Source organism: Colossoma macropomum, unplaced genomic scaffold (assembly GCF_904425465.1).
Source record: "Colossoma macropomum unplaced genomic scaffold, Colossoma_macropomum, whole genome shotgun sequence".
Taxonomy (NCBI): domain Eukaryota; kingdom Metazoa; phylum Chordata; class Actinopteri; order Characiformes; family Serrasalmidae; genus Colossoma; species Colossoma macropomum.
Window position 1 is genome coordinate 29,985,160 of NW_023494804.1, and position 23,633 is coordinate 30,008,792.

Consider the following 23,633-nt stretch of genomic DNA (forward strand, 5'->3'; position numbering starts at 1 on the left):
TGTGTGTGTGTGTGTGTGTGTGTGTGTGTGTGTGTGTGTGTGAGGGTGGACAACATGGACAGGCTGCTGACTGGCTACAGCTGCTAAAGGAGAACCCTACGCTGGACACTTGTGATATTTTAAACATCTGGTATTTTTACATAAATTTTTGTGGCTGTATTGATTTAAAAACAATAATGCGGTGGGTCCAGCAGACCACTGAGTAACAAACACATCAACACCACACAAGGGTTAAAATAACTTCTTAAACTCTAGTTTTAGGCCAGACTGCCGCTTTAATGATGCTCATTTCCTGTGAATGTCTCATCCCAGCGGTTCCCTCCGCCTTAAATCTTTCTGAAGAAGAAGAGTTTTCTGGGTTCTGATCGTTTTCCTTTAAGATGGTCCTGTTATCATCATTGCTAGACACAGAGTACCGGTTCACAGCTATATATACTCCTCCCTCTCTCCATCGCTGTCTGCTCCTCTGCCTCTAGGCCAAGGTGGACTGTTTGGAGACAGTTTAGCTGCAAGAAGAACTTTGAGTCTCTAGCACTTTTTTTAAAATCTGACAGAAATAGCAAGTCTCAGTGTTTTTTTTCCCCGGTTGCTGAATTAGCAGAGCTGCGGCTAAGAACAAGACAACCCATGAAATGTAATTTTAGAAAGCTTCTTCAGCGCAGCAACTTCCCTTCTTACAGAGGGATCGAGGTTTGCTGTGAAAGCGGATGCGTTTGCGCTTTTTCAGAAGCTGCCTTTGGAATATTTAACGTGATGCGTGTCCTCATCTGCTGGCAAAGCAGCTGTTTTGAGTGCATGTCTAAACGGCTGACTTACAGTATCTGGCAGCCCATTAACCCTTAGAAGTCCTGCTTATTGTTGACTATGATGAAAGCACATATTAAAGTTATAGTAGTATAATAGTATCTTACTCACTGCTTACTGAAACTGTATTTTGTAGAATAAAATATGTAAAGAATGAATTTAAAAATTTCAATTGATACCACATTTGGGTTCGTAAGTAGAACAGGAGATATTTATTATCATTAAGGATTTACGTTCTTTATGATTTTGCCACATTCTTGTCATTTTTATATTGGAATACCCAGGAAAAACTCAAATCTTTCAATACAGATTGATCTTCCTATGATAGGATAGACCGAAGCCGCTTGAACTGGTGGATTTAAACGCAAAACACCATCATGGTTGGAATAATAAAATCAAAAGTCCAAATATAAACCCTCGGCATAACAATAACATTATAACACAGAAGCCAGTGACAGATATGAATAATAAGGGCTAATTAACAGAAACCATAACTGCAAAAAAGTCTGGAAAAACCGCATCCAGTGCTACAATATTTTTATTATTGTAAGACTGTGAGTTTCCTCTGTTTAAGAGGTGTCAATAATGTTTGTCAGTGAAGCACTGTTTAACTCAGGGGTCGGCAACATGTGGCTCCGGTGCCACGTGTGGCTCTTTTACTGCCCTGTTGTGGCTCCACAGCTGAATCAGATTAGTAGGTAAAAATAAAATAATCCTCCTTTACAGTAAAATAAAGCTCTGCTGATCGTTCAACACAGTTTAACAATAAATGGTCTTAAACTCTGGAGTTAATATAGAACTGCTAATTCACCCGTTTAACCCTGAAGATCAGCGCAGACTGCTGGTCACCATAGCAACACAGACAACAGTCTCGCCTAGCTAGCAGCTAACGAAACAGCAAAGAGAGAGATTTAAGATAAACATCGATAATTTAGAGACGAATGGACTTACTTGTGTTTATAATCACTGCAGCTGGTTTCCTGATACGTTTAATCTGCAACGAGAAACTGACAAACACTAAAATGTCATGAGGCTGAAGTCTGATTCTTGTTCAGATTTTCCCATTCCACCTTAAATGGTGCAGCAGTTCATTCTGGAGCCTCAGGCACCATTTAAGGTGGAATTATTCCGCTTTTCCTGCCGGAGATGTGAGAAAAGCGGCTATAGCTGACCTAAAGCTTAAAGCTGAGCATAGTAAGTCTGTGTTTTTATTTATATTATATTTTTAGCCTGAACTAGAACATCAGCACACACTGAGACATACTTACAGCCAACATGGTAATATGCACATAAAATGTTGTGGCTCCCAAGGTGATTTGATTTTTATTGAAAGGACAAAATGGGCTCTTCTTAACGTCTGGCTGAACTAAAATTATGGGAGTGCAAAATTTTGTTCTAAAATATAAACATAGTGTGGTAGGGTAACACCACTGCCCTCTATGCTGTAGACTGGGGTTCAGTCTCCACCTGGGTGAGCACCCTACACTATACCAATAAGAGTCCTTGGGCAAGACTCCTAACACTACCTTCACCTACCTGTGTAAATTCATCAACTTGTATGTCGCTCTGGATAAGAGTGTCTGATAAATGCTGTAAATTTAAATCGATGGTCATCAGATTTTTTAGCCCTTTAAAACTGTAATTGGTATTGGTCACAAAATGTTTGCGTGGTTTTTATATTCAAACATTACAGCAGAGGGATAGTAATTACTCTAGACGTCTTAGGGATAAAACACACAAAGACAAGGATTTTTTAGATTCCACTTTTCACTGTTTGTTTCTTTAAAGAACCATTTTAGTACATAGAATGTGCTGGTGTGCAGAACCTTTTTTTAAGATTGTAAGATTCTGTTTGTCCAAACCAAGAACCATTTGTTTGAAGAAGCCTTTGTTTTTAAGAGCATAGCATGAGTAAAAGCTCGTCTTCTTTGCATGTTTTTCTTGAGTAAGAGTGACTGAGAGGATATAATCGACTATTTGACATTCTACAGTCATGAATTAAAGCTAAAATGTTACAGTTTGCTAAAGGCTGTGGGCACACTGCCCATGCACGAATGAAGGTGGACACACACGTACATCCCTCTCCCACTCACGCACCACTCAAACATACACACGAGCCCCCCTCAGCTGCCTGCGTCCAGCCCCCAGATCCTCTGGTGCTTCTGTCCTCTTCACGTGGAGCCCTCTCCACCTCCTCTCCCTCTGGCTCAGCCAGCCATGCTGAGACCACTCGTTACTCACTGCACTGCAGGGTGTGTGTGAGAGAGTGTGTGTGAAGGGGTGTATGGGTGGGAGGGAGATTTGTGTGTGTGTGTGTGTGTGTGTGTGTGTGTGTGTGATATACACTGCCCGTCGAAAGTTTGTGGACACCTTGTCTTCTTTTGAAATGTGAATTTTCTTACTGTTATATATTCATAACATATGATTTCTGATACATTCAGAGACTTTGTCCTCTTTAATTTACTGAAACCTGCCCTTAGACCTTAATAAAGGTAAACTGCAGTATTTAAAATGAAGCTGGCATTTAAAAATAATGATAATGTTTCAGAACAATGTCAATTCTATTCCGCTACTAAACAGCCAGATGAACACGTGGGAGCTCACCAGTAGGTGGTGCTAATAGAAAAAAGGTAAAAATCAGAGACTGGAAGAACAAAAAAGCTAAGCATAGTAGCTCAGCGAGGGCTAGTAGCTACACACAACGCTTAAACAGGCTAAATTTCAGCTTCCACTCTAACTCCAAGCACTTGACCGTGTTCCTGCCCGCGTTCCTTGTCCTGTAATCTTAATTAGCAGTTTGTTTTTTGCTTAATGCAACCGTTAAAGCCTAAAGTGGCCAGACTGACTTATCTTGCTTCCAAACTGTCGATATTTTGTAGCTCCCAACTAACGACAGGTAGGTTGTGGGTTCAAATCCCACGACTGACTCGGTCTACCTGGTAGTGCCCTTGGGCAAGGCACTTAACCCCCCACTGCCTCAGACGGTGCTGCACTCCTGGCGATGCTGTGCTGCTCCCTGATTGGGCATAGTTATGCAGCAAAATGACAGATTTCCCTTGTAGGACCAATAAAGTACATAACATATATAACAAACCTGCACTGCGCTGTGTGGCACTGTTTGGGTCTGTAGCCTGCTCACTAAAATTAGGTAGCTGATCAGTCTGCAGATCCAAATACCACAAAACAGGATGAATGTGGCATGAAACACTATCGTCTAAACTGTGCTTTAGTTAGCCAGAATCTTATGCGTTCTGTGGTGAGCAGAGCTGTCATCATAACAAAGCTAATGCTAACCAGCTGCTCTGTCCTAGCCAGCAGCACTGTTAACGCTTAGTAGTTGTTAGATAGATGGTTTGACATGATCCCGGTAAAACCGTATACTGCAGTGATATGTGTAGATGCTTTGAAGGTATGAAGTAGACACCGCCCAACCTTAGAAAGCATAAATGTCCACAAAACAGATCAGCATGTGGGATTTGTGCTTTCTGCATGGTGCCATGTTTTCTATCACTGTATAAAAGAAGCACCAAGTTGCCTTTATTGTTTGATGCACTGTGATGGTTTTTGAGCAAACCTGCATATTTTCAGAATGCAATTTACATCAACTCTTATGATTGCTTTGTTTCATTAGAGTAACAATAAAAGTAGGTCTGACATGATAATGAAACTTTTGCTGACGAGTAATTGCCCTGTAATCTTCATTAACAATTTGTTTTTTGCTTAACCGTTAAAGCCTAAAGTGGCCAGACTGACTGATCATCTTGATTCCTAGTTGTTGATATTTTATAGCTCCCAACTAACGACAGCACAGCTCCAGCTCACATACATGACCATTGTTCACCGCTGCCTTCTAAAATTTCACCGGTCAGGAAGTTAGAACTTTCGTTGTTTTCCTAAGACCAGTGAGTGATCTAACGCCCCCAGTTGACATTTTGCTTGGTGCAATGTAAACATATGATTGTGAAAGTTAATAACTGAAAAATAATTGCAGTCAGCTCAAATATTTGTGATCAGGAGATTATGTTATAACTGTGACAGGCATAAATGTTCATATGCTTTTGCTTTCCTGCTCAAAATGGGTGTTTTTGGCACAAACAAAATAAAATCTGTACCTTTTTAGCTAGTTAAATCATATTTTTAAATAAATGCATCATTGACACATCACATTAATAAAGATGAAGAGTAGATTAAACGGCAGAACAAGTACTTTTTGTCTCTGAATTGTTTGAATTAAGTAGAAAAAATACTACAAAGGACTTAGGATAAAATACATGGTTATTATTAAAAATGAAGTGTCTTTATATTAAAAGTAGTCTTTGCTTAAAAATGATTTGACAGTTTTCTTTGCCGAACTATTAAAAGACTGTATTGAAACTCTTTTGACCACAGCTTCAACGTTTGTTATTGAGTGCTGACATTACAAGAGGATAAAATGTGTGGGGAATGGCGTTATTCCCAACATAGCACTGTCATTAATATGGTCACAAATATTTAAACATGCTACTGTTTTCCTCAAAATAAACTTGGTTAGTCTTTCATATGTTACTCTATTGCAAATTTGACAAAGAAAACAGGCTTAATTACATTAAAACACATAGAAAAGCCAGGTGCCCCAAACATTTGATGGCCAGTGTTAGTTAAACCAGCCGTTTGAAAGCGAGTACAGTACACAGGTAGCTTTCTGAGTACATGAAGGTCGGTCTGCCTGTCTGTCTGTCTGTCTCTCCAGTGCGCTCTGATCAGAGATGTAGCTGTCAGCTCTCCAAAGCACGTTAGCACCTTTGTCAGTCGTGGTTCGCTCCAACGACAGGCAAACGTGCATTCACACGCAGTTCTATCAAAGCCCACACCACAGCAGCTTATTACTGTGGCAGAACTGTGCAGGCTGGCAGCTTAAGCCCTGTCATTACTGTCCTCATAAATACAGGCACAAACCAGCCTGTTTACAACACAACCACCATGTCAGCTGCTCTGCTTTATGTTTTGTGCCAAGCCTTACAGATAACACCAACTGGAAAGTCTACATTTACTGACTTCTGTGTGGAGATGTTCTGATATCTGCTGTCGGTTTTGGTGAAGACTGATGACAGAGGTGCTTAAATGCACCTAAACTACCATGACTTCCTGTGTTTGTACCAAACAGATGAGACAGATAACTTCTGACACCCGATACCCCTTTAGAGCAAGACGTTTGGAGAGAGGATGTGTACTGCAGACTCCCTAAGAGCTTTAGAGTGCAAGTGAACAGTGCCATCTAGTGGATCACAGGAACACTGACTCTCTATCTCTCTGAATGACGAAGGCCTTCTGTGTATCTTCTATGTTCATGTATTATGTAACTGACCTTCCTTTACATTTATTTGCAAAATCAGATGTACATATGAAGAATTCTTGTTAATATGGATAGGAACGGAATACGTCCTCTCATTATGTAACTGGAAAAATGAGACATTTGGCATGACGTGAGTTGTATATGATTGTATATGAAGCAAAATATTGTCACAGTATCCTCATTCTGGGGAAATAAATTTACCATTTACCAGCAAAGCAAACCCACATATTTCAGGACTGATACATGGAAAGCAAGTATCAATCACGTCGGATCTGGAAATCATTTTTAAAAGGTTATATTCAGCCAAATTGTTAGCTATTGTTAGCTATTTCTGTGCTAATTTCATATTAAGAAATAAGATACAGCTCAGGTATAAACGACCACACTGTGGCATATCCTGGGAGGAAAAAACATCACTGCATCACTCTGAATGTAGCACATTTAACTGCAGCATTGATTTTGGAATATTAGAATTAATTATATTTGATTATAGTAATATTCATGTCCAAATAAGTCTGCGTTCTTTTAAAACTATTATTCCAAAATGATTAAATTGAATCTTGAAAGTTGGTGTTTCATGGGAATTTTGGGCTGACGCTGATATCCAATCTTATACATATATGCCACTGCCAGTACATAAACAACTATACATTATATTTATTGAGATTAATATTACAGAGAAATGTAACATTTATTTGTAGTGGGTCACAAATGCAGTAAAACAAATAAAATGCAGACATTTTAGCTCAGTCGTCCAGCATCGCCTAAACGTTCTGCTCTTACAGAGTACAATTAATTTATCAACAATTATCTGTTTGGAATAGCGATCTAAATATCTACCGATACCGACATGATTTCACGATCATGATGCACTCCATCATGTCCTAAAGGACTGTAATAGACCACTGAAGTTGTGTTGTCGCTCTGTAGTCGGCGTCTTGCCTGTGTTAGGAACTCTGTGTCAGATTTCTCTGTGGGGAAAATTAATGGAGTTCTTAAAAAATTGCTGTTATTACAGCTGGTGATAAACTAAAATGTTCCAAACATTTTTCTTTAGAACGTCACTGAAACCTCTGCATTATGTATCACATGCAAAAGTTTGAACACACTATAGTTCAAAAAAGTTAACAGGGAACAGCTTTGTACTTTTTCTCTGCAAAATTTTGATGCACAATTTACACAGTGTATTTCTTTGCTGAGTTTAATATACTAAAAAAAACTAAAATATTAATATGACATAACTTTTGAAAAACTTTGTTTTATTTTTTCACTTTAACAAAATCAACAAATTGTCTTTTTTGACCGGGGGTGCCCAAACTTTTGCAGACAACTGATCGAATATTGCTAAATGCAAGCTAACACTGCTGCACATTGAACTGACATCATAAGACTGGCAGTGTCACTAATATACCCTACAAAAAGCAGCAAGGTTTAAGTGTTCAAGTTTAATAGTAGACTCACTGTTGTACAATGTAATTCCATTGCGGGAGTCTTAGTTTGCCTGTAGCAGGCATGTAGCATTAATTGTATTTTGACTGCTAAAAGACTTTGTAATTCAACGAATCCGGTGACACTGTAGGGAAAACTGTATTTAAATCAAAACATATTAAGTCAAGCTCCTAATATGGGCATGACTCCGGCTACAGAATGATACACGACTTCAGAGACTGAGTAAACATTGTGAGGGCACTAATCTAATGTAGTTCGTGTTTTGTCCTCTAGATGGCAGTGTTACTGCATTTACTGCATTGACTGGACTGACAGCACTTGCAATCATGAATAACAGAAGTCTTACAGACCAGGACAGAGGCTGATTAGCAAAGAACACGTCTTTATTTCATCTGTGACTCTGTTAACAAAACGTGTATTCTGCATGTTCGGATCTAAAGCTGCAGTGCGCCTGATCTGGGTTCTGTATCCCTTCAACATTGAAGATGTATTTATCTGGGTAAGAGAAGCAAAAGACAGATTCTATATCCATATTTGTAGGATTATTATCATATGCATAACTCCTGATTCATGTTTTCCCAGCAGTTTCCATGCCCTGTCCCCAGCTGGAGTTCATTCATTTCTCTCTTTCAAACTGCTCCTTTTTTCAGCTTCAATTACATAAGCAACGACTCCAGAGTGGCCTCATCACTGATAAACTGCCAGCTCTGAAACCGTCCTCATGTTATATTCGCTTGTTTTTTTTGATGGCTCCCCAGCTGAGTGTGCCAACTCCATCCCTCATCCTCTTTTCCTGCGCTCCACTCTGAGTGACAGAGAACTTCGGAGCAAGTGTGTTGCGTAATGGAACTCGTTTTACATACGTTCGCGACATCAAAGCTCCTTTTTGTGTCTGTGGGAAAGCTATCTCCGGCAGGCCGAAACGCTGCCTTGGCCTTTCAGACTTCCACACTGCCCTCCCTCCTCCTTCCAAATACCTGTTTCTCTGTACTCTTCTCCTCTGTTTTCATGTATCCCTCTCTTTCTCTCCAGGAGCCCCGCTGAGCTGTGCTCTGAGGCTCAGCTGCTTTCCTCTTACATCAGGAAGGCATCCTTTTGATGTTTTTACCTGCTTTTCTGCAAGGCACTTCAGAAAACTCTTCCTCTCCAAGGCCGGTGCCACTTCGGACATGACTGACCCTTGTTTACTGACACTGTTCTTCCTCTCCTCCTTCTTCCTTTTCTCTTTCAACTGAATATGCTGACAAACATCTGTCTGCACCCTTAAAACTCGTTTGGAGTTATGCTACTGATGAAGGATCTTTGGGTCCCTGAAGAATCTTTTAAATTTATGGGGTTTTTTAAACTAATACTCCTGCATTTTAACCTAATCTTACATTTGCATATGGTCACTTATCGTGCACAGTAATGATGTTTTTCCCTGTAAGGAATGAAAATCTGTAGATTAAAAACACATTATACCCAGTTTTACCCACCTTTGCCCACCCTATTCAGTTTTACCCACCCTACCCAGTTTTGCCAGTCCTTGCCCACTCAACCCAATTTTGCCAACCCTACCCAGTTTTGCCCACTCTTGCCCACCCTACCCAGTTTTGCCCACCCTTCTACCAAGTTTTGCCCACCCTACCAGGTTTTGCCCACCCTTGCCCACCCTACCAAGTTTTGCCCACCCTACCAAGTTTTGCCCACCCTACCAAGTTTTGCCCACCCAGTTTTGCCCACCCAACCCAAGTTTTGTCCACCCAACCCTAGTTTTGCCCACCCTACCCAGTTTTGCCTACACTTGCCCATCCTACCCACTTTTCCCACCTTGCCCACCCTACCTAGTTTGTCACACTTGCCCATTCTACCCAGTTCGCCCACCCTTGCCAATCCTACCCAGTTTGCCCACCCTTTCCCATCATACCCAGTTTGCCCATCTTCCTCAGTTGTGCCCATCCTAGCCCACCCAACCCAATTTTGCCCACCCAACCCAGTTTTGCCCACCCTACCCTGTTTTGCCAATCCTTGCCCACCCAACCCAATTTTGCCCACACAACCCAATTTTGTCCAGCCTACCCAGTTTTACCAGCTCAGCTGCCCAAACTTGTCCCCCCAAATGCTTGATCAGCAGATGAAAAGCAGTTAAAGAGTAGCTGCTAAAGGGGTTTGGGAGGGGCGCAGCCAAAACGTGTATCAGCCTTTGGTGACACTGATCACAGTATAGTACCTGTCTAGTACCCACGGTGTCCAAGCTTTAACTGGATTACATGGTGCCTCACCCACATTGTGTGAATACGTGATAAGATCTTATGCTTAATCTGGACTTTTACCACTTACAGTGCAAATTACAGTAGAATTGAACCAGCTTGGATAGGGCTGAAGTCAACATGAATCAAAAATCATAACATTATCCTTCCATTTTGCGAAATCATTTAGAGATCTATGAGGTGCTTTGCATCTAAAAGAGGTAAATTATGATTTGAGATCAAAAAATGTTCAAAAAACTGGACGTTTGGATATGAAAGTGAGGAAATATTTCATGGAAAAGCCCAAGTAGTGCTTTCATTTCTTTCTTTGAGATGTTGTGGGCTTTGTGAAGAAGAGCCTTTCAGGTATTGCGCGGCTGCAAGTGTCCAGGCCTCAGTGCAACTCCAGTAACCTCACTCCCACTCATGTGTTCCCTGACTGCTATAGGCTCAGCCTTATCTACATCCAGCCAACCTGAGAGGTATAATGGACACTGGCTTTTCATTGTGAGGCACAGGTAAACACAGGGCCACTTCTTCATTTAACTAAACGACTGCAGTTGGAGCTTTTCTGAGCATCTCCCTCATGGTAAACTCATCTGAGTTGTGGGGAGGGGCTGGATAGATTATGAAACAGGAATAATTTCCTCATTCCCTGAAACGGCCTATCCCGTCCCCCTCGTGGGACTTGGCCGGTTATGCAAGCCCGTTTCGATCGCACTCCGAATGGGGTTTCGTTTGCCATGCAGAACTTGTTTACCGCTTGTTTCATTGTTTGTAATTAGTGAGCTGTAAAATGGAGTTCACACAGCGGCGTCCCTGAAGGCGACCATGAGACTGGAACGAGAGAGAGAGAGAGAGAGAGAGAGAGAGAGGGAGAGGCATCTCCATCGCTAGATTAAACTCTCCTGTGTCAAAGGCGATCAGCAATAATGAAGAGAGATGCTGTGCTGTGAATCACCTTAAAAAGACATTAGAGCCGGACTCAGTGTATCGTCTGAAGCCTTTTGGCGGTCCGTTGCAGTCGAGATGTCCCCTCATTCCATTTATTCCCTGCCTCATGCAGCGAGGGTGACGTCTCTATCTCTGTAATGTCTGCTTTGATCATTAAGCTCTCTATTTAAAATGTACCTTAAGGCCAATTCTAATGAGTCGTTTAAATCGACTGTTCTGCTTCAACTTTGTTCTATCAAAAAAATAAATAAAGAAATAAATAAATAAATCCCATCCTGTGTAAAATTGACCATAGATAATGGAAACTGCTGCTGCGATACTTCCACTGAGTTATTCCTGGAGCTGTTACAGTCATTCTTATTATTTATTTCAGTTTCATTTTTGAAATTGAAATGTGTTGCATTTGGCTCCTGATCTAAGACAGACTCTGTTTGATATTATAATGAAAATTATGATGAAAATCTCTATGCGTTCACCACACTCAGTACCAGAAACACCTACCTTGTAATTTCACTCACTGTCCATTTTGAGTGTTTTTCCACTGCACAAGGATCCTCTGGCCTGGTTCTCTGGAAAAGAACTGTGCTTCTTCCATTGACTGTCGGTTCAGTACTAAAAGGCCCTATTTTATGTTTTTTGGTAACACTTGCAGCTAACATCAACGTCAATTTAATGAAGTGTCATCACCAAACACTAATAACTGGCAAATAAGCGCACCAGTAAACTAGAATGATGTGTCGTTTGCTGTGTTTAGAGTTGTTAATGTAGAGTTCACTTAGTCGGCATAACATAGTTATAAGATTATGCTTCTCAATGCAACTCTGTTTTATGTTAGCACTCACAGAATGACTGTTTTTGTAGTAAAAAATATAGGATTTGCTCATTTTTACACAGGGTTCTGTGTAATTGTAGATGTTTTGTGAGTGTGTGCGTGCAGAGCAGTGTAGTACATTTCTATCTATCTATCTATCTATCTATCTATCTATCTATCTACCTACCTACCTACCTATCCATCCATCATATCAGTTCCATCTCTCTCTCAAGAAGGTTAAAAATGAACTATTTTTTACATTGTACAGTTACAGACTGTAGCTCATCTGTCGTCAGCCGCCCTCCACCCCCCAATAATATCTGTCTGCAGAGCTGCAGAGCCACAGTTTCACTCCAGCAGGTTAAAGCCAGTGGCGTTCAGCGCCTGCGCCGAGTGGTTTTGTAGTGAACTTTAGGGTAATCAACATTACAGTTGTTTTATGTGGATTTCCAATAAATCTGCTTTGGGCTGACATTATATTTTAAGCTTTAGGCTAAAACAAACTTTGGTTTGAAACCGTGTAGAGATTCATGGGGTACATATTACACAAACTACAGCTGATGTGGTCTGGGTAGTCTAATGGGTTATGTAGACATATAGCTCAGTCAACTTACCCTTAATACAGGGGCTGTATGTGTACACTGACATTACATGTACAGGAATAACACTTTACCTTATGCAGGATTAAACTGAGCACAATGTTAAGCTTTAGGCTAAACAAACTTTAGTTTTTGAACGTATCCCTGCTGTCCTACTGCGCATGAGTTCCACTGGCCTGAAAATGCTGGAGTGAAACTGAGGGGGTAAATCTGCGGTCAGACCCTTCTCCCTCTACTCAGTTCATCATTGGTCAGTTCCTGATATTATTTGGATGGTGGAACATTCTCAATACAGCAGTGATGTTGACTTGGTAGTGTGCTGGTACAAGTGTATCAGTAGTATTGCTGGAGTTTTTGCACCGGTCAGTGAGAATGGTCTACCACCTACATATATCCAGCCAAGAGTGGCTGTGCGGACGGAAACTGACCATATATTCTCCAACATTACACCAACGAAGATCTACAGGGTAGATGTTTCCAATGAAGTGGTTGGCAAGTGTCATTCAGATACTTTGTAGTACTTTATTTAGTACTTAAAAACAACGCTCACCTCACACGTTACCCTGCGCATGCACCTGCTTATTTCAGTCATATTTTAATCTGATACCACAGTAGCACAAACTCGTGTGCTAGTTCGCTGTAGCTCCTCTCTCTCTGTCTCCTGCACGTTCGCTGTCTCCCCCAGAGGCAGTCGGCATGTGTGTTGCCCACAGCGTTTGTTTAAGGGGGTGTGAAGTGTGTGGGCGTCAGACGAAGCCATGCACCACCCTGCTAGAGCTTTGATGTAGGTCTAATAAAGATCCTACAGTATAGAGCACCAAAAATACCAGATTCAGCTGATTAATTTGCTTTTACTGTGGTTTATGTAAAGATGGATGGCATGGCAAAATATAACATCACAATACATGTTGGACAAAAATGCTTCAGCAGAGCAGCAGTGCTATTAAAGCTGAGTACATTGAGGTACTTTGGTTCTCTGTAATTGCTCTAAATCTGTCTTATGGTACGTGATCTTGATGATGTGTTGGTTCAGTGTTCTAGAAGTACTGATGATGCCCATTGTATGCTCAGAAAAGTGTAACAGGATGTAGTTTATGATGATAACAACCACATAAATATCACATTATATTTTTCACCCAGTAGCATAATTTGGTTTGACCTCTTAGGGGGTTTTCTGTGTTGAGGTCCCTCCCTAAAAATGTGCTTGTTAACAACTAACATTATGCTAATTTCTGCTTGTTAGCAACTATCTAGCTTGAAAACTTGAAAAAAGTGGCATTCAGGTAATACATTCTTAAATTTGTATACGTGTTAAAGACCAGATGTTACAGCCTGTCTCTGAAGGAGCCGACTAGCTTGTTAGCTATCTGCTGTGTTGTTCAGCCCACACTAAGCTACAGAGAGCCTGTTAACAGCATTCAGGAGTCACTAATCTTGTTTTTTTTTAAAAAAAAAGGTCTTTTGAGAAATCAGCGAATAAAAACATTTACACATATATAATAATATAATAGATCATGAGATGGAGTGTGTTGTCCCAAATAACATTGATTTGGTCACAGCAAGTGCAGTAAATCATAATAGACAGCGAAGCGAAGACTAAGATCACTATGTGCAGTGCCAAGCGCCAGCTGGAGTGCGTGAAAGGCGCCGCCACTGGACTCTGGAGCAGTGGAAACGTTCTTTGGAGTGATGAATCACGCTTCAATATGTGGCAGCCTGATGGACAAATCTAGGTTTGTTGGATGCAAATAGAGCGCTACATACTGGAATAGTGTCAGCAGTAAAGTTTGGTCTGGGTTTGGGCGAGGCCCTTAAGTTCCATCCATCCATCCATCCATCCATCATCTAAACCGCTTATCCTTCTGGGTCGCGGTGGGGTGCTGGAGCCTATCCCAGCTGTCATTGGGCGGAAGGCAGGATACACCCTGGACAGGTCGCCAGTCCATCGCAGGGCAGACAGACAGACATACACATTCACTCACACACTCACACCTAGGGGCAGTTTAGCACGTCCAATTGGCCTGACTGCATGTTTTTGGACTGTGGGAGGAAACCGGAGTACCCGGAGGAAACCCACGCAGACACGGGGAGAACAGGAATGACCCTGGTCGCCCGGCCGGGAATCGAACCCAAGCCATTCTTGCTGTGAGGCGACAGCGCTACCCACTGCGCCACCGTGCCACCCTCTTAAGTTCCAGTGAAGTATTATAAATAATAATAATACTACAGCAACAACAATTGTGTGCTATAACTTTGTGGCAACAGTTTAGGGATGACCATGCTTTTGTGCACCAAGCGAGCTCCATAAAGACATGGTTTGAGGAGTTTGGTGTGGAGGAGCTCCAGTGGCCTGCACAGAGCCCTGACCTCAACCCCACTGAACACCTTTGGGATGAATTGAAATGTCGATTGTGAGCCAGGCCCTCTTGTCCAACATTAATGCCTGACCTCACAAATGCTCTTTTGACAAATGGGCACTTGTAGAAAGTCTTACCAGAAGAGTGGAGGCTGTTTTAGCCACAAGGGAGGGGCCAACTCCATATTCATGGCTATAGTTTTGGAGTGGGATGTCCAACAAGCTCATATAGGTCTAATGATCAGGTGTCCACATACTATTGGCCACATAATGTATTTATTAAGTTTTATTTAAATCCAGTAATGTTCACCCCTGCTGGACGCACCGCGTCAGGCAGTGTCGAAAAATTTGAAATCATTGTTTTTAATGGAGGCACGCCCACCGGCACCGACACTCCGTGTTGATGTACGCCAGTGTTCCATGACTCTGAGGACTGTTCAGTTTCTCAGTGCGTCACAACGGGCCACTCAGCATTTTGCCATTACTACATTAAATTAAAGCAATATTGAGACAATAGAAAGCCACATTTGAAATTTGAAGGGCAGCCAGTCTTTTAGAGAAACAAATGCTAATGCTAAGCTCACGTTAGTGTCCTGGCCTTTTTCAGCTTGTACCTTTCAGCTCAAAACCAGCCAGTTTGTGAAGAGGTAGTAAACTGATGACAAGTGTGATGATATTTTTTTCAGTTTATACGAGTAGAGTGTAAAAATGTACTTTAACCTGGCTTTTATCGGCTCTCCCTGCTGGTATTCTAGCAACGCTCTGCTATGTGATGCTACTCGATGCTGCGCTATGATTTGCGGCATGTCAGGTGTGCGATGGCCTTTAGCTTGCCATCTCACTCTGCGTGTTGAAATATTATAGCCAGAGGTTTCACAGTAGCTTACAATTCTTCAGTAAACTGATGTTCTGTTGTGAGTTGTCTCGTGTGTACTTGATGTAAATCAGACTCTTTTTTCCCACCCTAGGTCACCTGCCTTCAGGACTTCTTCGGCGACGAGGACATATTCATCGCGTGTGGACCTGAGAAGTTCCGCTACCAGGACGACTTCCTTCTGGACGAGAGCGGTGAGTGGCATTTGCATGTTTTTCGATCACCTCACTTCTGTGGCAGTAAAGGACTTCTTTGTAAATAGAAGCACACCTGAGCGTTCTCCCTCCATTCTGTTTGGCTTCATTTCAAACAAAAAGACGCCCGTCCTTCCACTTCAAGCATACTTAGAACTCATCAGCGTAGGCTGTGTGTGGGATAAAGCCTCCCTCTACCCGTGTCTGATCTCTTTGTCCCCCCTTTTTTCTTCTCCTATCAGCCTCTTCCTGCCCTCCTCTGCACTCCACACCATCACTTTCAACAAGAGAATGAAAGCCTTGTTCCAATTAGTTCCCAACTCCAAGTCATGTATTGTGCTCATGTGTAGGTCCATTAAGCCGGTCTTCATCTCAACCCACATGTGCTGGGTGAGACTTATTTCTCTGATTAGACACCCCATCAGCTCCGACTCCAGTGACTCTACTGCCGCTCTCCTCTGTTCTTTTTTTGACGGGTCAGGAAATGAGCAGCTGCATGTGGTCTTGGCACGCATCCCTCGGTGAACCCCACACAAGCCCTGTGTATGTGTGTGCGAGTGCAGAGACAAAGCCAGGCTGCCGCTCCTGCTCCTCTCCGCTTCACTAATGGGAACACGCTGATGAGCAGCTGTCCCAGTTTGTGGAAGTGTGTATGGAGTTAGGGGCCTTTTGAAAAGCTGACTTTCAGTGTTTTTCTCTCACAGCTTTCACTGCTGCTCTATCACAGCAAGGTATGTTCGACCTAAAGCTTGAATATTTGTGTGAAAACTACAGGAACCGAAACCATAATTTCCCAAATGTTGGTTCGGCTTGCATCAGGTTTACATTATACGTTCATGGTCTCCTCATGGTCTCCTACTTCTTACACAGAATTTGCACAGAAAACATCACATCTTGCCCAATGAAAACATCTTAAATCTAAAATCTAATCAATACAGACAATTCTACTGAATTAGCTCAAACTGCAGTCCCACAGTAAAAAAACTATTTTAAAAATCAATTATTAGTATTCAGTATTCAGACCTTATGCTCATATTAAGATATGCGTCCCTCTCAGAATCTCAGTGTCTTTATCTTTAATCCGGAATGTATTTGTGACAAAAATATATAAGTATATAATGAGATCACCAGATATTAACCCTCTGTTGCACAGTGTTTCCTCAGGGCAACAAACTCATTTTCCTCACTTTATAATAACGTTATACTTATCGTCACTGTCCAAAGAAAAACATGTATCTCCAAAAATAGCAACTTTACAGGAGAGGGCAAAAACGTTCTTTACTTTTAATGTAAGTTAATGGAAAAAGTTTTTATTCTAAGCAATTTTGGAGCATTTCTATTGATCCAATCATCATGAAATTTTCACACAATGTAAAGCACAGCTGCTGAGCTCAAATGATGCAGAAAAGTAAAAATCGCAAAAAATTGAGATACATGGTTTCATTGGACAGCGACGATATGTAAAGACAACAATAGGGTTAACAATAAATGGAGGAGTTTGAGTAAGTCAATAAAATGCATGTACTTGGTCATACTATCTCTCAGCGGGCACATTTAAACCTTTTTTTAATGGTCAGTATCAATATTTCTGTCATGAGAATTTGCAGAAACATGTTTGTTGCCTAGAAGCAACATTGTGCGACAGTGGAATGGATTTAGCCACAACCGCTTTAGAGAACACAGCTCTATATCATTTCTCACACAGTGTTGCCTCAAGGCAACATACTCCAAAAGGTCCCCTGCACACATTTTTTTATTGTTTTTGAATTTAATATTCGGGTCTGGAAAAAACTGTGCAGTAGGGGGTTAAATTGTGAGATATTTGATATATTTAAGAGTTGTTTATTCTTTCCGAGTGCCTTACCTTTTGTTAGCATAGCTATAGCCCAATGAATTATGCTATATCTATGTAATAACAAGCAGCAGTGCAGTCTGCTGATGATGTTTAGACAAATATCTCCCCATTCTTGCTAGATATGGCTCTAAAGCTAAATACAGATGAGAGGTTTTCCTGGATGCACTTCAAGCGAGTGAGATCATTAGGACTTTACTTGTCTTTAAAAAAGAAACATCTCTTTATATAAAATCGAATAAAAGAGCGAACACAGTGGACTTATTAGCATACGTCACATCGCTACACCGCAGTGATCAGGATTGCTGTTTAGCGGCCTGCTGCCACATGCTGCACCATATGTACTTGCATCGTTTTGGCCACAAAGACATCATTTTGCTTCTAAACATCTTTTTCGTTTGAAATATCCTGCCGTCTAAAGCTCCAACTCAGCCCCCAGTTCTCTTCTCCACAGATCAGGAAAGTGCCAAGTGCCCATCTCTCCTCCACTTTCTTTCATCTCCCCAGCTGTTTGGCTATGCCTCTCTCCCTCTCCTGACTCTGCATCGATATCTGTCTCTTCATCCCAAAGGCCTTTTCGGGATGGTTACACATTTTTCTGAGCTTAACAGCTTCAAAGTTGAGTAGCTGCACTCTCAGCCCTCTCTGTCTCTCTGCCCTCTCCACACTCCAGTGGATGGTGTACCGGCAGGATCACTGCTGTAGAGCTTTCAGAAGCGGTTTGTGAATAGCACGGATGTTCATTGTCCCATCCTCACCTTTCTTCACCTCCAGTCCTCCACTATCCCACGGTCCTCTTCAGCTCAACAAAGTAAAACAAAAGAGTTTGCACTGCACCCTGCACGCTTAATCAAATCAGGGGAGTACATTGTGATCACTCAACCATCTTATCCAGGCCTTCACTCTGACGCCTGCCACAACTCTGTTTCAGTCACTTTTAATAACCGTCAGATGTCATGGTGTGTTAGGAAAATAGAGGAAGTCAATCATAGGGGGAAACCTAATTAAAAAAGCATTAGCATGGGGCCACGTGAACATCTAATGAGCTCTGATGATCAGAAACGCGTGGAACATATGAAGCATGCCGATGGCAAGACTGATGGAGCCAAACAGACAGCCTGCGAAGACCATCATTTCCCTATAGGAATCTTATTTATTACTAGCCACACAACAACCGCTTATAACATGCTGGCACTCGTGTATTATTACATTAAATCTGAAGTTATGAAATTATTTTTCTTTACGAAGCAAAGCACTCCATGCCGGTGATGTGGTGTTTGGATGGGACGGTATGCTGTGCATCCATCCACACTATGGAAAACAGCATTTCCCCTCATACTTTAAACCTAAAGGGTCCACAGTACCTTGCAAAAATCAGAGACCACCCTTTGTTTAATTCATTTGCAGTCTAAAGGGCCATTTAATTACAAGTTATTCATTTTTCAGCATCAGGGAAAAAAGCAGAAACCATGTATTTAACAGAAATGTACACAGAAGCCTCAACAGCTAAATACACTATGTGGCCAAAGTGCTATCAAACCTGTATGAGCTTGTTGGACATCCCATTCCAAAACCATGACGACTGATATGGGGGTGCCCCCCTCCCCGCTTTGCAGCTATAACAGCCCCTACTCTTCTGGGAAGCATTCCACAAGATTTTGGAGTGTGTCTGTGGGAATTTGTGCTCATTTAGTCAAAAAGCAGATTGGTGAGGACGAGGAGGCGTGGCTTGCAGTCAGTGTTCCAATTCATCCTAAAGGTGTTCAGTGGGGGGCACTGGACCACCTCCACACCAAACCATGTCTTCATGGAGCTGCTTTGTGCACATGGGGCTCAGTCATGCTGGAACAGAAAAGGGCCTTCCCCAAACTGCTGCAAAGTTTAAATCATGTGATTATCTAAAATGTCTTTGTATGCGGTATCATTAACATCACCCTTCACTGGAACTAACCCTGAAAAACAGCCCCAGCCCATCATCCCTCCTCCACCAAACTTCACTGTTGGCACTGTGGATTCTGGCAGGTAGTGTCTCCTGGCATCCACCAAACCCAAAATAGTCCATCAGACTTCATCAGATAGTGAAGCATGATTCATCAAATGCTTCCATTTCACAATAATAACACTTACAGTTGTCTGGGGCAGATCTAGCAGGGCAGATATTATATTGATATTATTATTGCTTGATATTATGTACCTGTTAGCAATCACTGTGGCTGAAACTCAACGATTAGGAGAGGTGTCCACATACTTTTGGCCATATAATGTACCTGCATACACGCACCTCCACACTAGTGATCCACAATGCAAACTGCAGGGTATGCGGACCAGCAGCATTGAATATCAGAAGGAGGCCAGGATTCTTTGAGATGTGATCAATGCCTCGCATGTAGCAATGCATTAGGCCTCTTAAAGTCGCCTGTCAGCAGGGGGTTAAAACTGTCTGCAGTTACTTCTGGGAGATGCGGAGTGACTCCGTGCCCTTCAGGCTTTCTCTCCTAATTGACTGTGACATTTGCTGTCTTACACGGTGTCAGAAACTTAATGCGTTCTCATCTGAATTCATTACGTCCCCAAAGTGATTGCTGCAAAAAGCCAAATGGAAAAACAAATCAGATGCAATAAACAAACCAAGAAAAAAAAGTCAGAAAAGTATGATATTTGAATACATTATGAGCAATAATCGGAGATACGGTGTGGTGCGGTTAATGTACTGCATGTAGACCCAGCCTTCACCTTCAGATCCTGCAGGATTAAGAGTCTTATTTAAAACTAATGCTCTTCTGCGGTAGGGACGCAACTCTTTTTGATCAGACTCTGCAGGGTGCGAAGTAAATCTCTTTCTACAAGGTGCTGTTTTTCCTCAAACGAGTGATTAAATGAGTCCCCCAGCTGAAGATTACGTCTGCGCGCTGCAGTCTCACCGTATATTTCTTGAAAACACTTCCAGGGGATTGGACAAATTCAATCAAACTTCCTGGGTCAAGGCAATGTGTGAGCAGCAGCAAAGATGTGCGAGCATTAGCAAAGATCACTTATGATACAGCAGCCACCATAATAACTGGCACCTCAGTAAAGGGGAGAAATAATAGGTAGAAAGAACATGATGTTGCACTGAAAGTACAAGAGAAATCTAACCTTTATAAATCCTAATGAAAAAAATTTAACACATCAGTCACAATTATTGGTACCCCTGTGTTTAGTGCTTTGTGCAACCTCTCTTTGTCAGGATAACAGCACTAAGAGCTCAATGTACTAAGCTTTTTTTGTGCCAGTTTCTGGCTCAGAACAGACACTTTGTGTCTGCCTGTTGTGTATGAAACTGGTCTACATGTATAAACGTGCAGTTTAAGGCTTGTGTTAAAATGGTAACTTTACAGGAGAAGGAAAAACATACTTTACTTTTAATGTAAGTCAGTGGAACCAGAATTTTTAAAGTTATTTTGGGTCATTTAATTTGGTCCATTCATCACGAAATTTACATACAATGTAAAGGGCAACAGGTATTTTCAAATGATGTGAAAAACTGAAAAAGGACAAAAGGTTTTGTTCTGACAACAACGATATTTATATATATTTAGCTTCAGCAACTAGCAACCCTTCCTGGATCGGGGCCTTGCCATGGCGGAAGAGCTTGTGTGGTCTAGGGATCTTCAGAGCTAAGTCGTCTGGAGTAATATGCTCCTGGTAGGGTCTCCCAAGGTGAACAGGTCTGGAGTGAAGACCCTAGACTAGTTCCATCCAAAAATCCTCTATGACAAAGGGACGCAGAAAACCGTGTACCCTGCCCGGGAGAGGGTTACCGGGACCTGCCCCTGGAGCCAGGCCTGGGGGTAGTGTTCCTTGGCGAGCACCTAGTGGCCAGGCAGCCCACGTAACCCAGCCGGGCTCAGCCCGAAAAGGCAATGTGGGGGGACCATGGGGCCCACCACCCGCAAGGTCCAGCATGGGGGAGCGGTGCAGTGCCATATAGGCAGTGGGAGATGGCAGGGAGGCCCTGGGCAGCATAGACCCCTGCGGCAGAAACTGGCTCTTGGTACGTGGAATGTAACCCCACTGGGGAGAAGGAGCTGGAGTTTGTGCGGGAGGTTGAGAGGTACCAACTAGATATAGTTGGGCTCACCTCCACCCACAGTGTCAGCTCTGGAACCAAACTCCTTGATAGGGGTTGGTCCCTCTCTTGCTCAGGAGTTGCACAGGATGAGAGGCGCCGGGCGGGTGTGGGGATGCTCATGAGTCCCCGGCTGTGCATGGATTTTTATCTGCCTTTAGAAACTGGACAGAAAGGGTCTCAAAACACATCTTGTTGCAAGACTTTTTCTAACAATGATAGTAGACATTATGGCTAGACAGAGGAAAGACCCTTATTAGTCCAACAACAGGGAAATTTCATCTCTGCATTTTAACCCATCCGTGCAGTGAAGCACCACATACATACTAGTGAACAGTGAGCACACTTGCCCGGAGCAGTGGGCAGCCATATTTATAACGCCCAGGGAGCAGTTCGGGGTTAGGTGCCTTGGTCAAGGGCACTTCAGTCACGTACTGTCAGCTCGGGGGATTGAACCGGCAACCTTCCGGTCACAAGACTGATTCCCTAACCTCCAGCCCACGACTGCCCCAAAGCCACACACTCTTCTAACTCCCGGGACCAGATATATGTGTGTGTGAGGAGATGAAACACAATATAGAAAACAAACATGTAAAATACAGAAAACATGGAGAGGCTCTTTCAGTTATTACGCTTCTAAACTATGAAACTCAATTCCCCCTTTTATTAGACAGTCAAGCTCAGTGCTCACTTTCAAGAAGCATCTAAAACCGAATCTCTTTAACTCAGCATTTAACTAAAACTGTACGTCTCGTGGTTTTTATCTTCTAATTTGATCTTTTTCATTTTCTTCTGATTCTAAATAAATACTAATGATTTCTTGTATAACTGTGTTTTATCACTTGTCTGTAAAGCACTTTGAGCTGCCACCGGCATGAAAAGTGCTGTATAAATAAAAATGATTATTATTATTATTAATATGATGTGTTGAGGCTGCAATGTTCGCACACAGTCCGTGTTATTGTTTCACCAAGTTTTACACCCATGGAGAATGTTTTGCTGGTGGTGTTCTCTTTTCATCACTTAACTGTCGTTTTGTGTTTTGTCTCAAGCTTTTTGGTGGCTCTATAATTTTGCTGTGACTTTTAAACCCTTTGCTTCACAAGCTCACAGTTAGTAGGTGTTAGCTATACTGCTGTCACATCAGGGACATTTTATGCTCCACCTGTGCTTATAAATACATCTACATGAAGTTAATGTTTCTATTTTCCGATTATTAGAACACTCAGTGTTATAAAAGTACAAAATTGGAAGCAAAAGTTTATTGTTTATAACGTTCTGATGCTCTTAGCCATAAGATAATGATTATAACACACCAGCAACAAGCTGACATACCAGTCACAATACAATAATACAATATGATATGCTGCTGTACAGCTCAATATGTGGTATTGTTACATCATTAGAGAATATGTATTAGGGGATCTGAACATTTAAGAAATGTTTTTCATAAGGATTCATAAGGAAGCCCAAGCCAATAAACAGTAAACAGTCACTTTTTCACACCTTTTTTTGCTTATGTTTGCCAAGAGTGCCAATAATCCCAGGGCGCTTCAGCAGACCTATAGGGATTTGATTAAAAGGCTGCTGTTATATCATCTAAATGAGATGTGACTACATTTTTAAGATGTAAATCTGTTGTGGAAAAACATTGCTTGCCAGATTATCTGTTAATTGCATGTTCTGGCTCTTCTTGTGTAACAGAATGCAGGTTGATGAAATCGTCCTCCTATGGGAAAAGTCTTCTGAGCAGAGGATCTCCCAGGAGTGTGACGCTGGCCAGACGCAGCAAGTCTCCCACTGGATCAGGTAGGATATGAGCATCTGTATGTGTGCTTGTCAGGGTATGCGTGTAGTAATTACATCACATCTATTACGCTAAATTGCTTTTTCATCCACTCACACTTGATTGCAAATATAATCAAATGAATGAGTTACATAACCAAGCGATTTAATAACAAAAAGATTTGGCCAGATATCTTCCCTTGACCGACCAGCCTAAACTCTATTTGGAAATTATGTCACAAACCTTTATACTGTACTGTGCAAAAGTCAGAGACCACACCTTCATT

General features: G+C 41.9%; 1 protein-coding gene across 2 annotated transcripts in view; it reads left to right on the forward strand.

Annotated features, from left to right (window-relative positions):
• dclk1a (doublecortin-like kinase 1a) overlaps positions 1–23,633 on the forward strand; it is a 99,141-nt gene that overhangs the window by 31,285 nt on the left and 44,223 nt on the right. For both annotated transcript variants that reach the window (XM_036595269.1, XM_036595270.1), the window contains exons 4-5: positions 15,502–15,601; positions 23,266–23,370. In XM_036595269.1, coding sequence (XP_036451162.1) covers positions 15,502–15,601; positions 23,266–23,370 — 205 coding nt within the window. The remainder of the gene's footprint in view (positions 1–15,501; positions 15,602–23,265; positions 23,371–23,633) is intronic.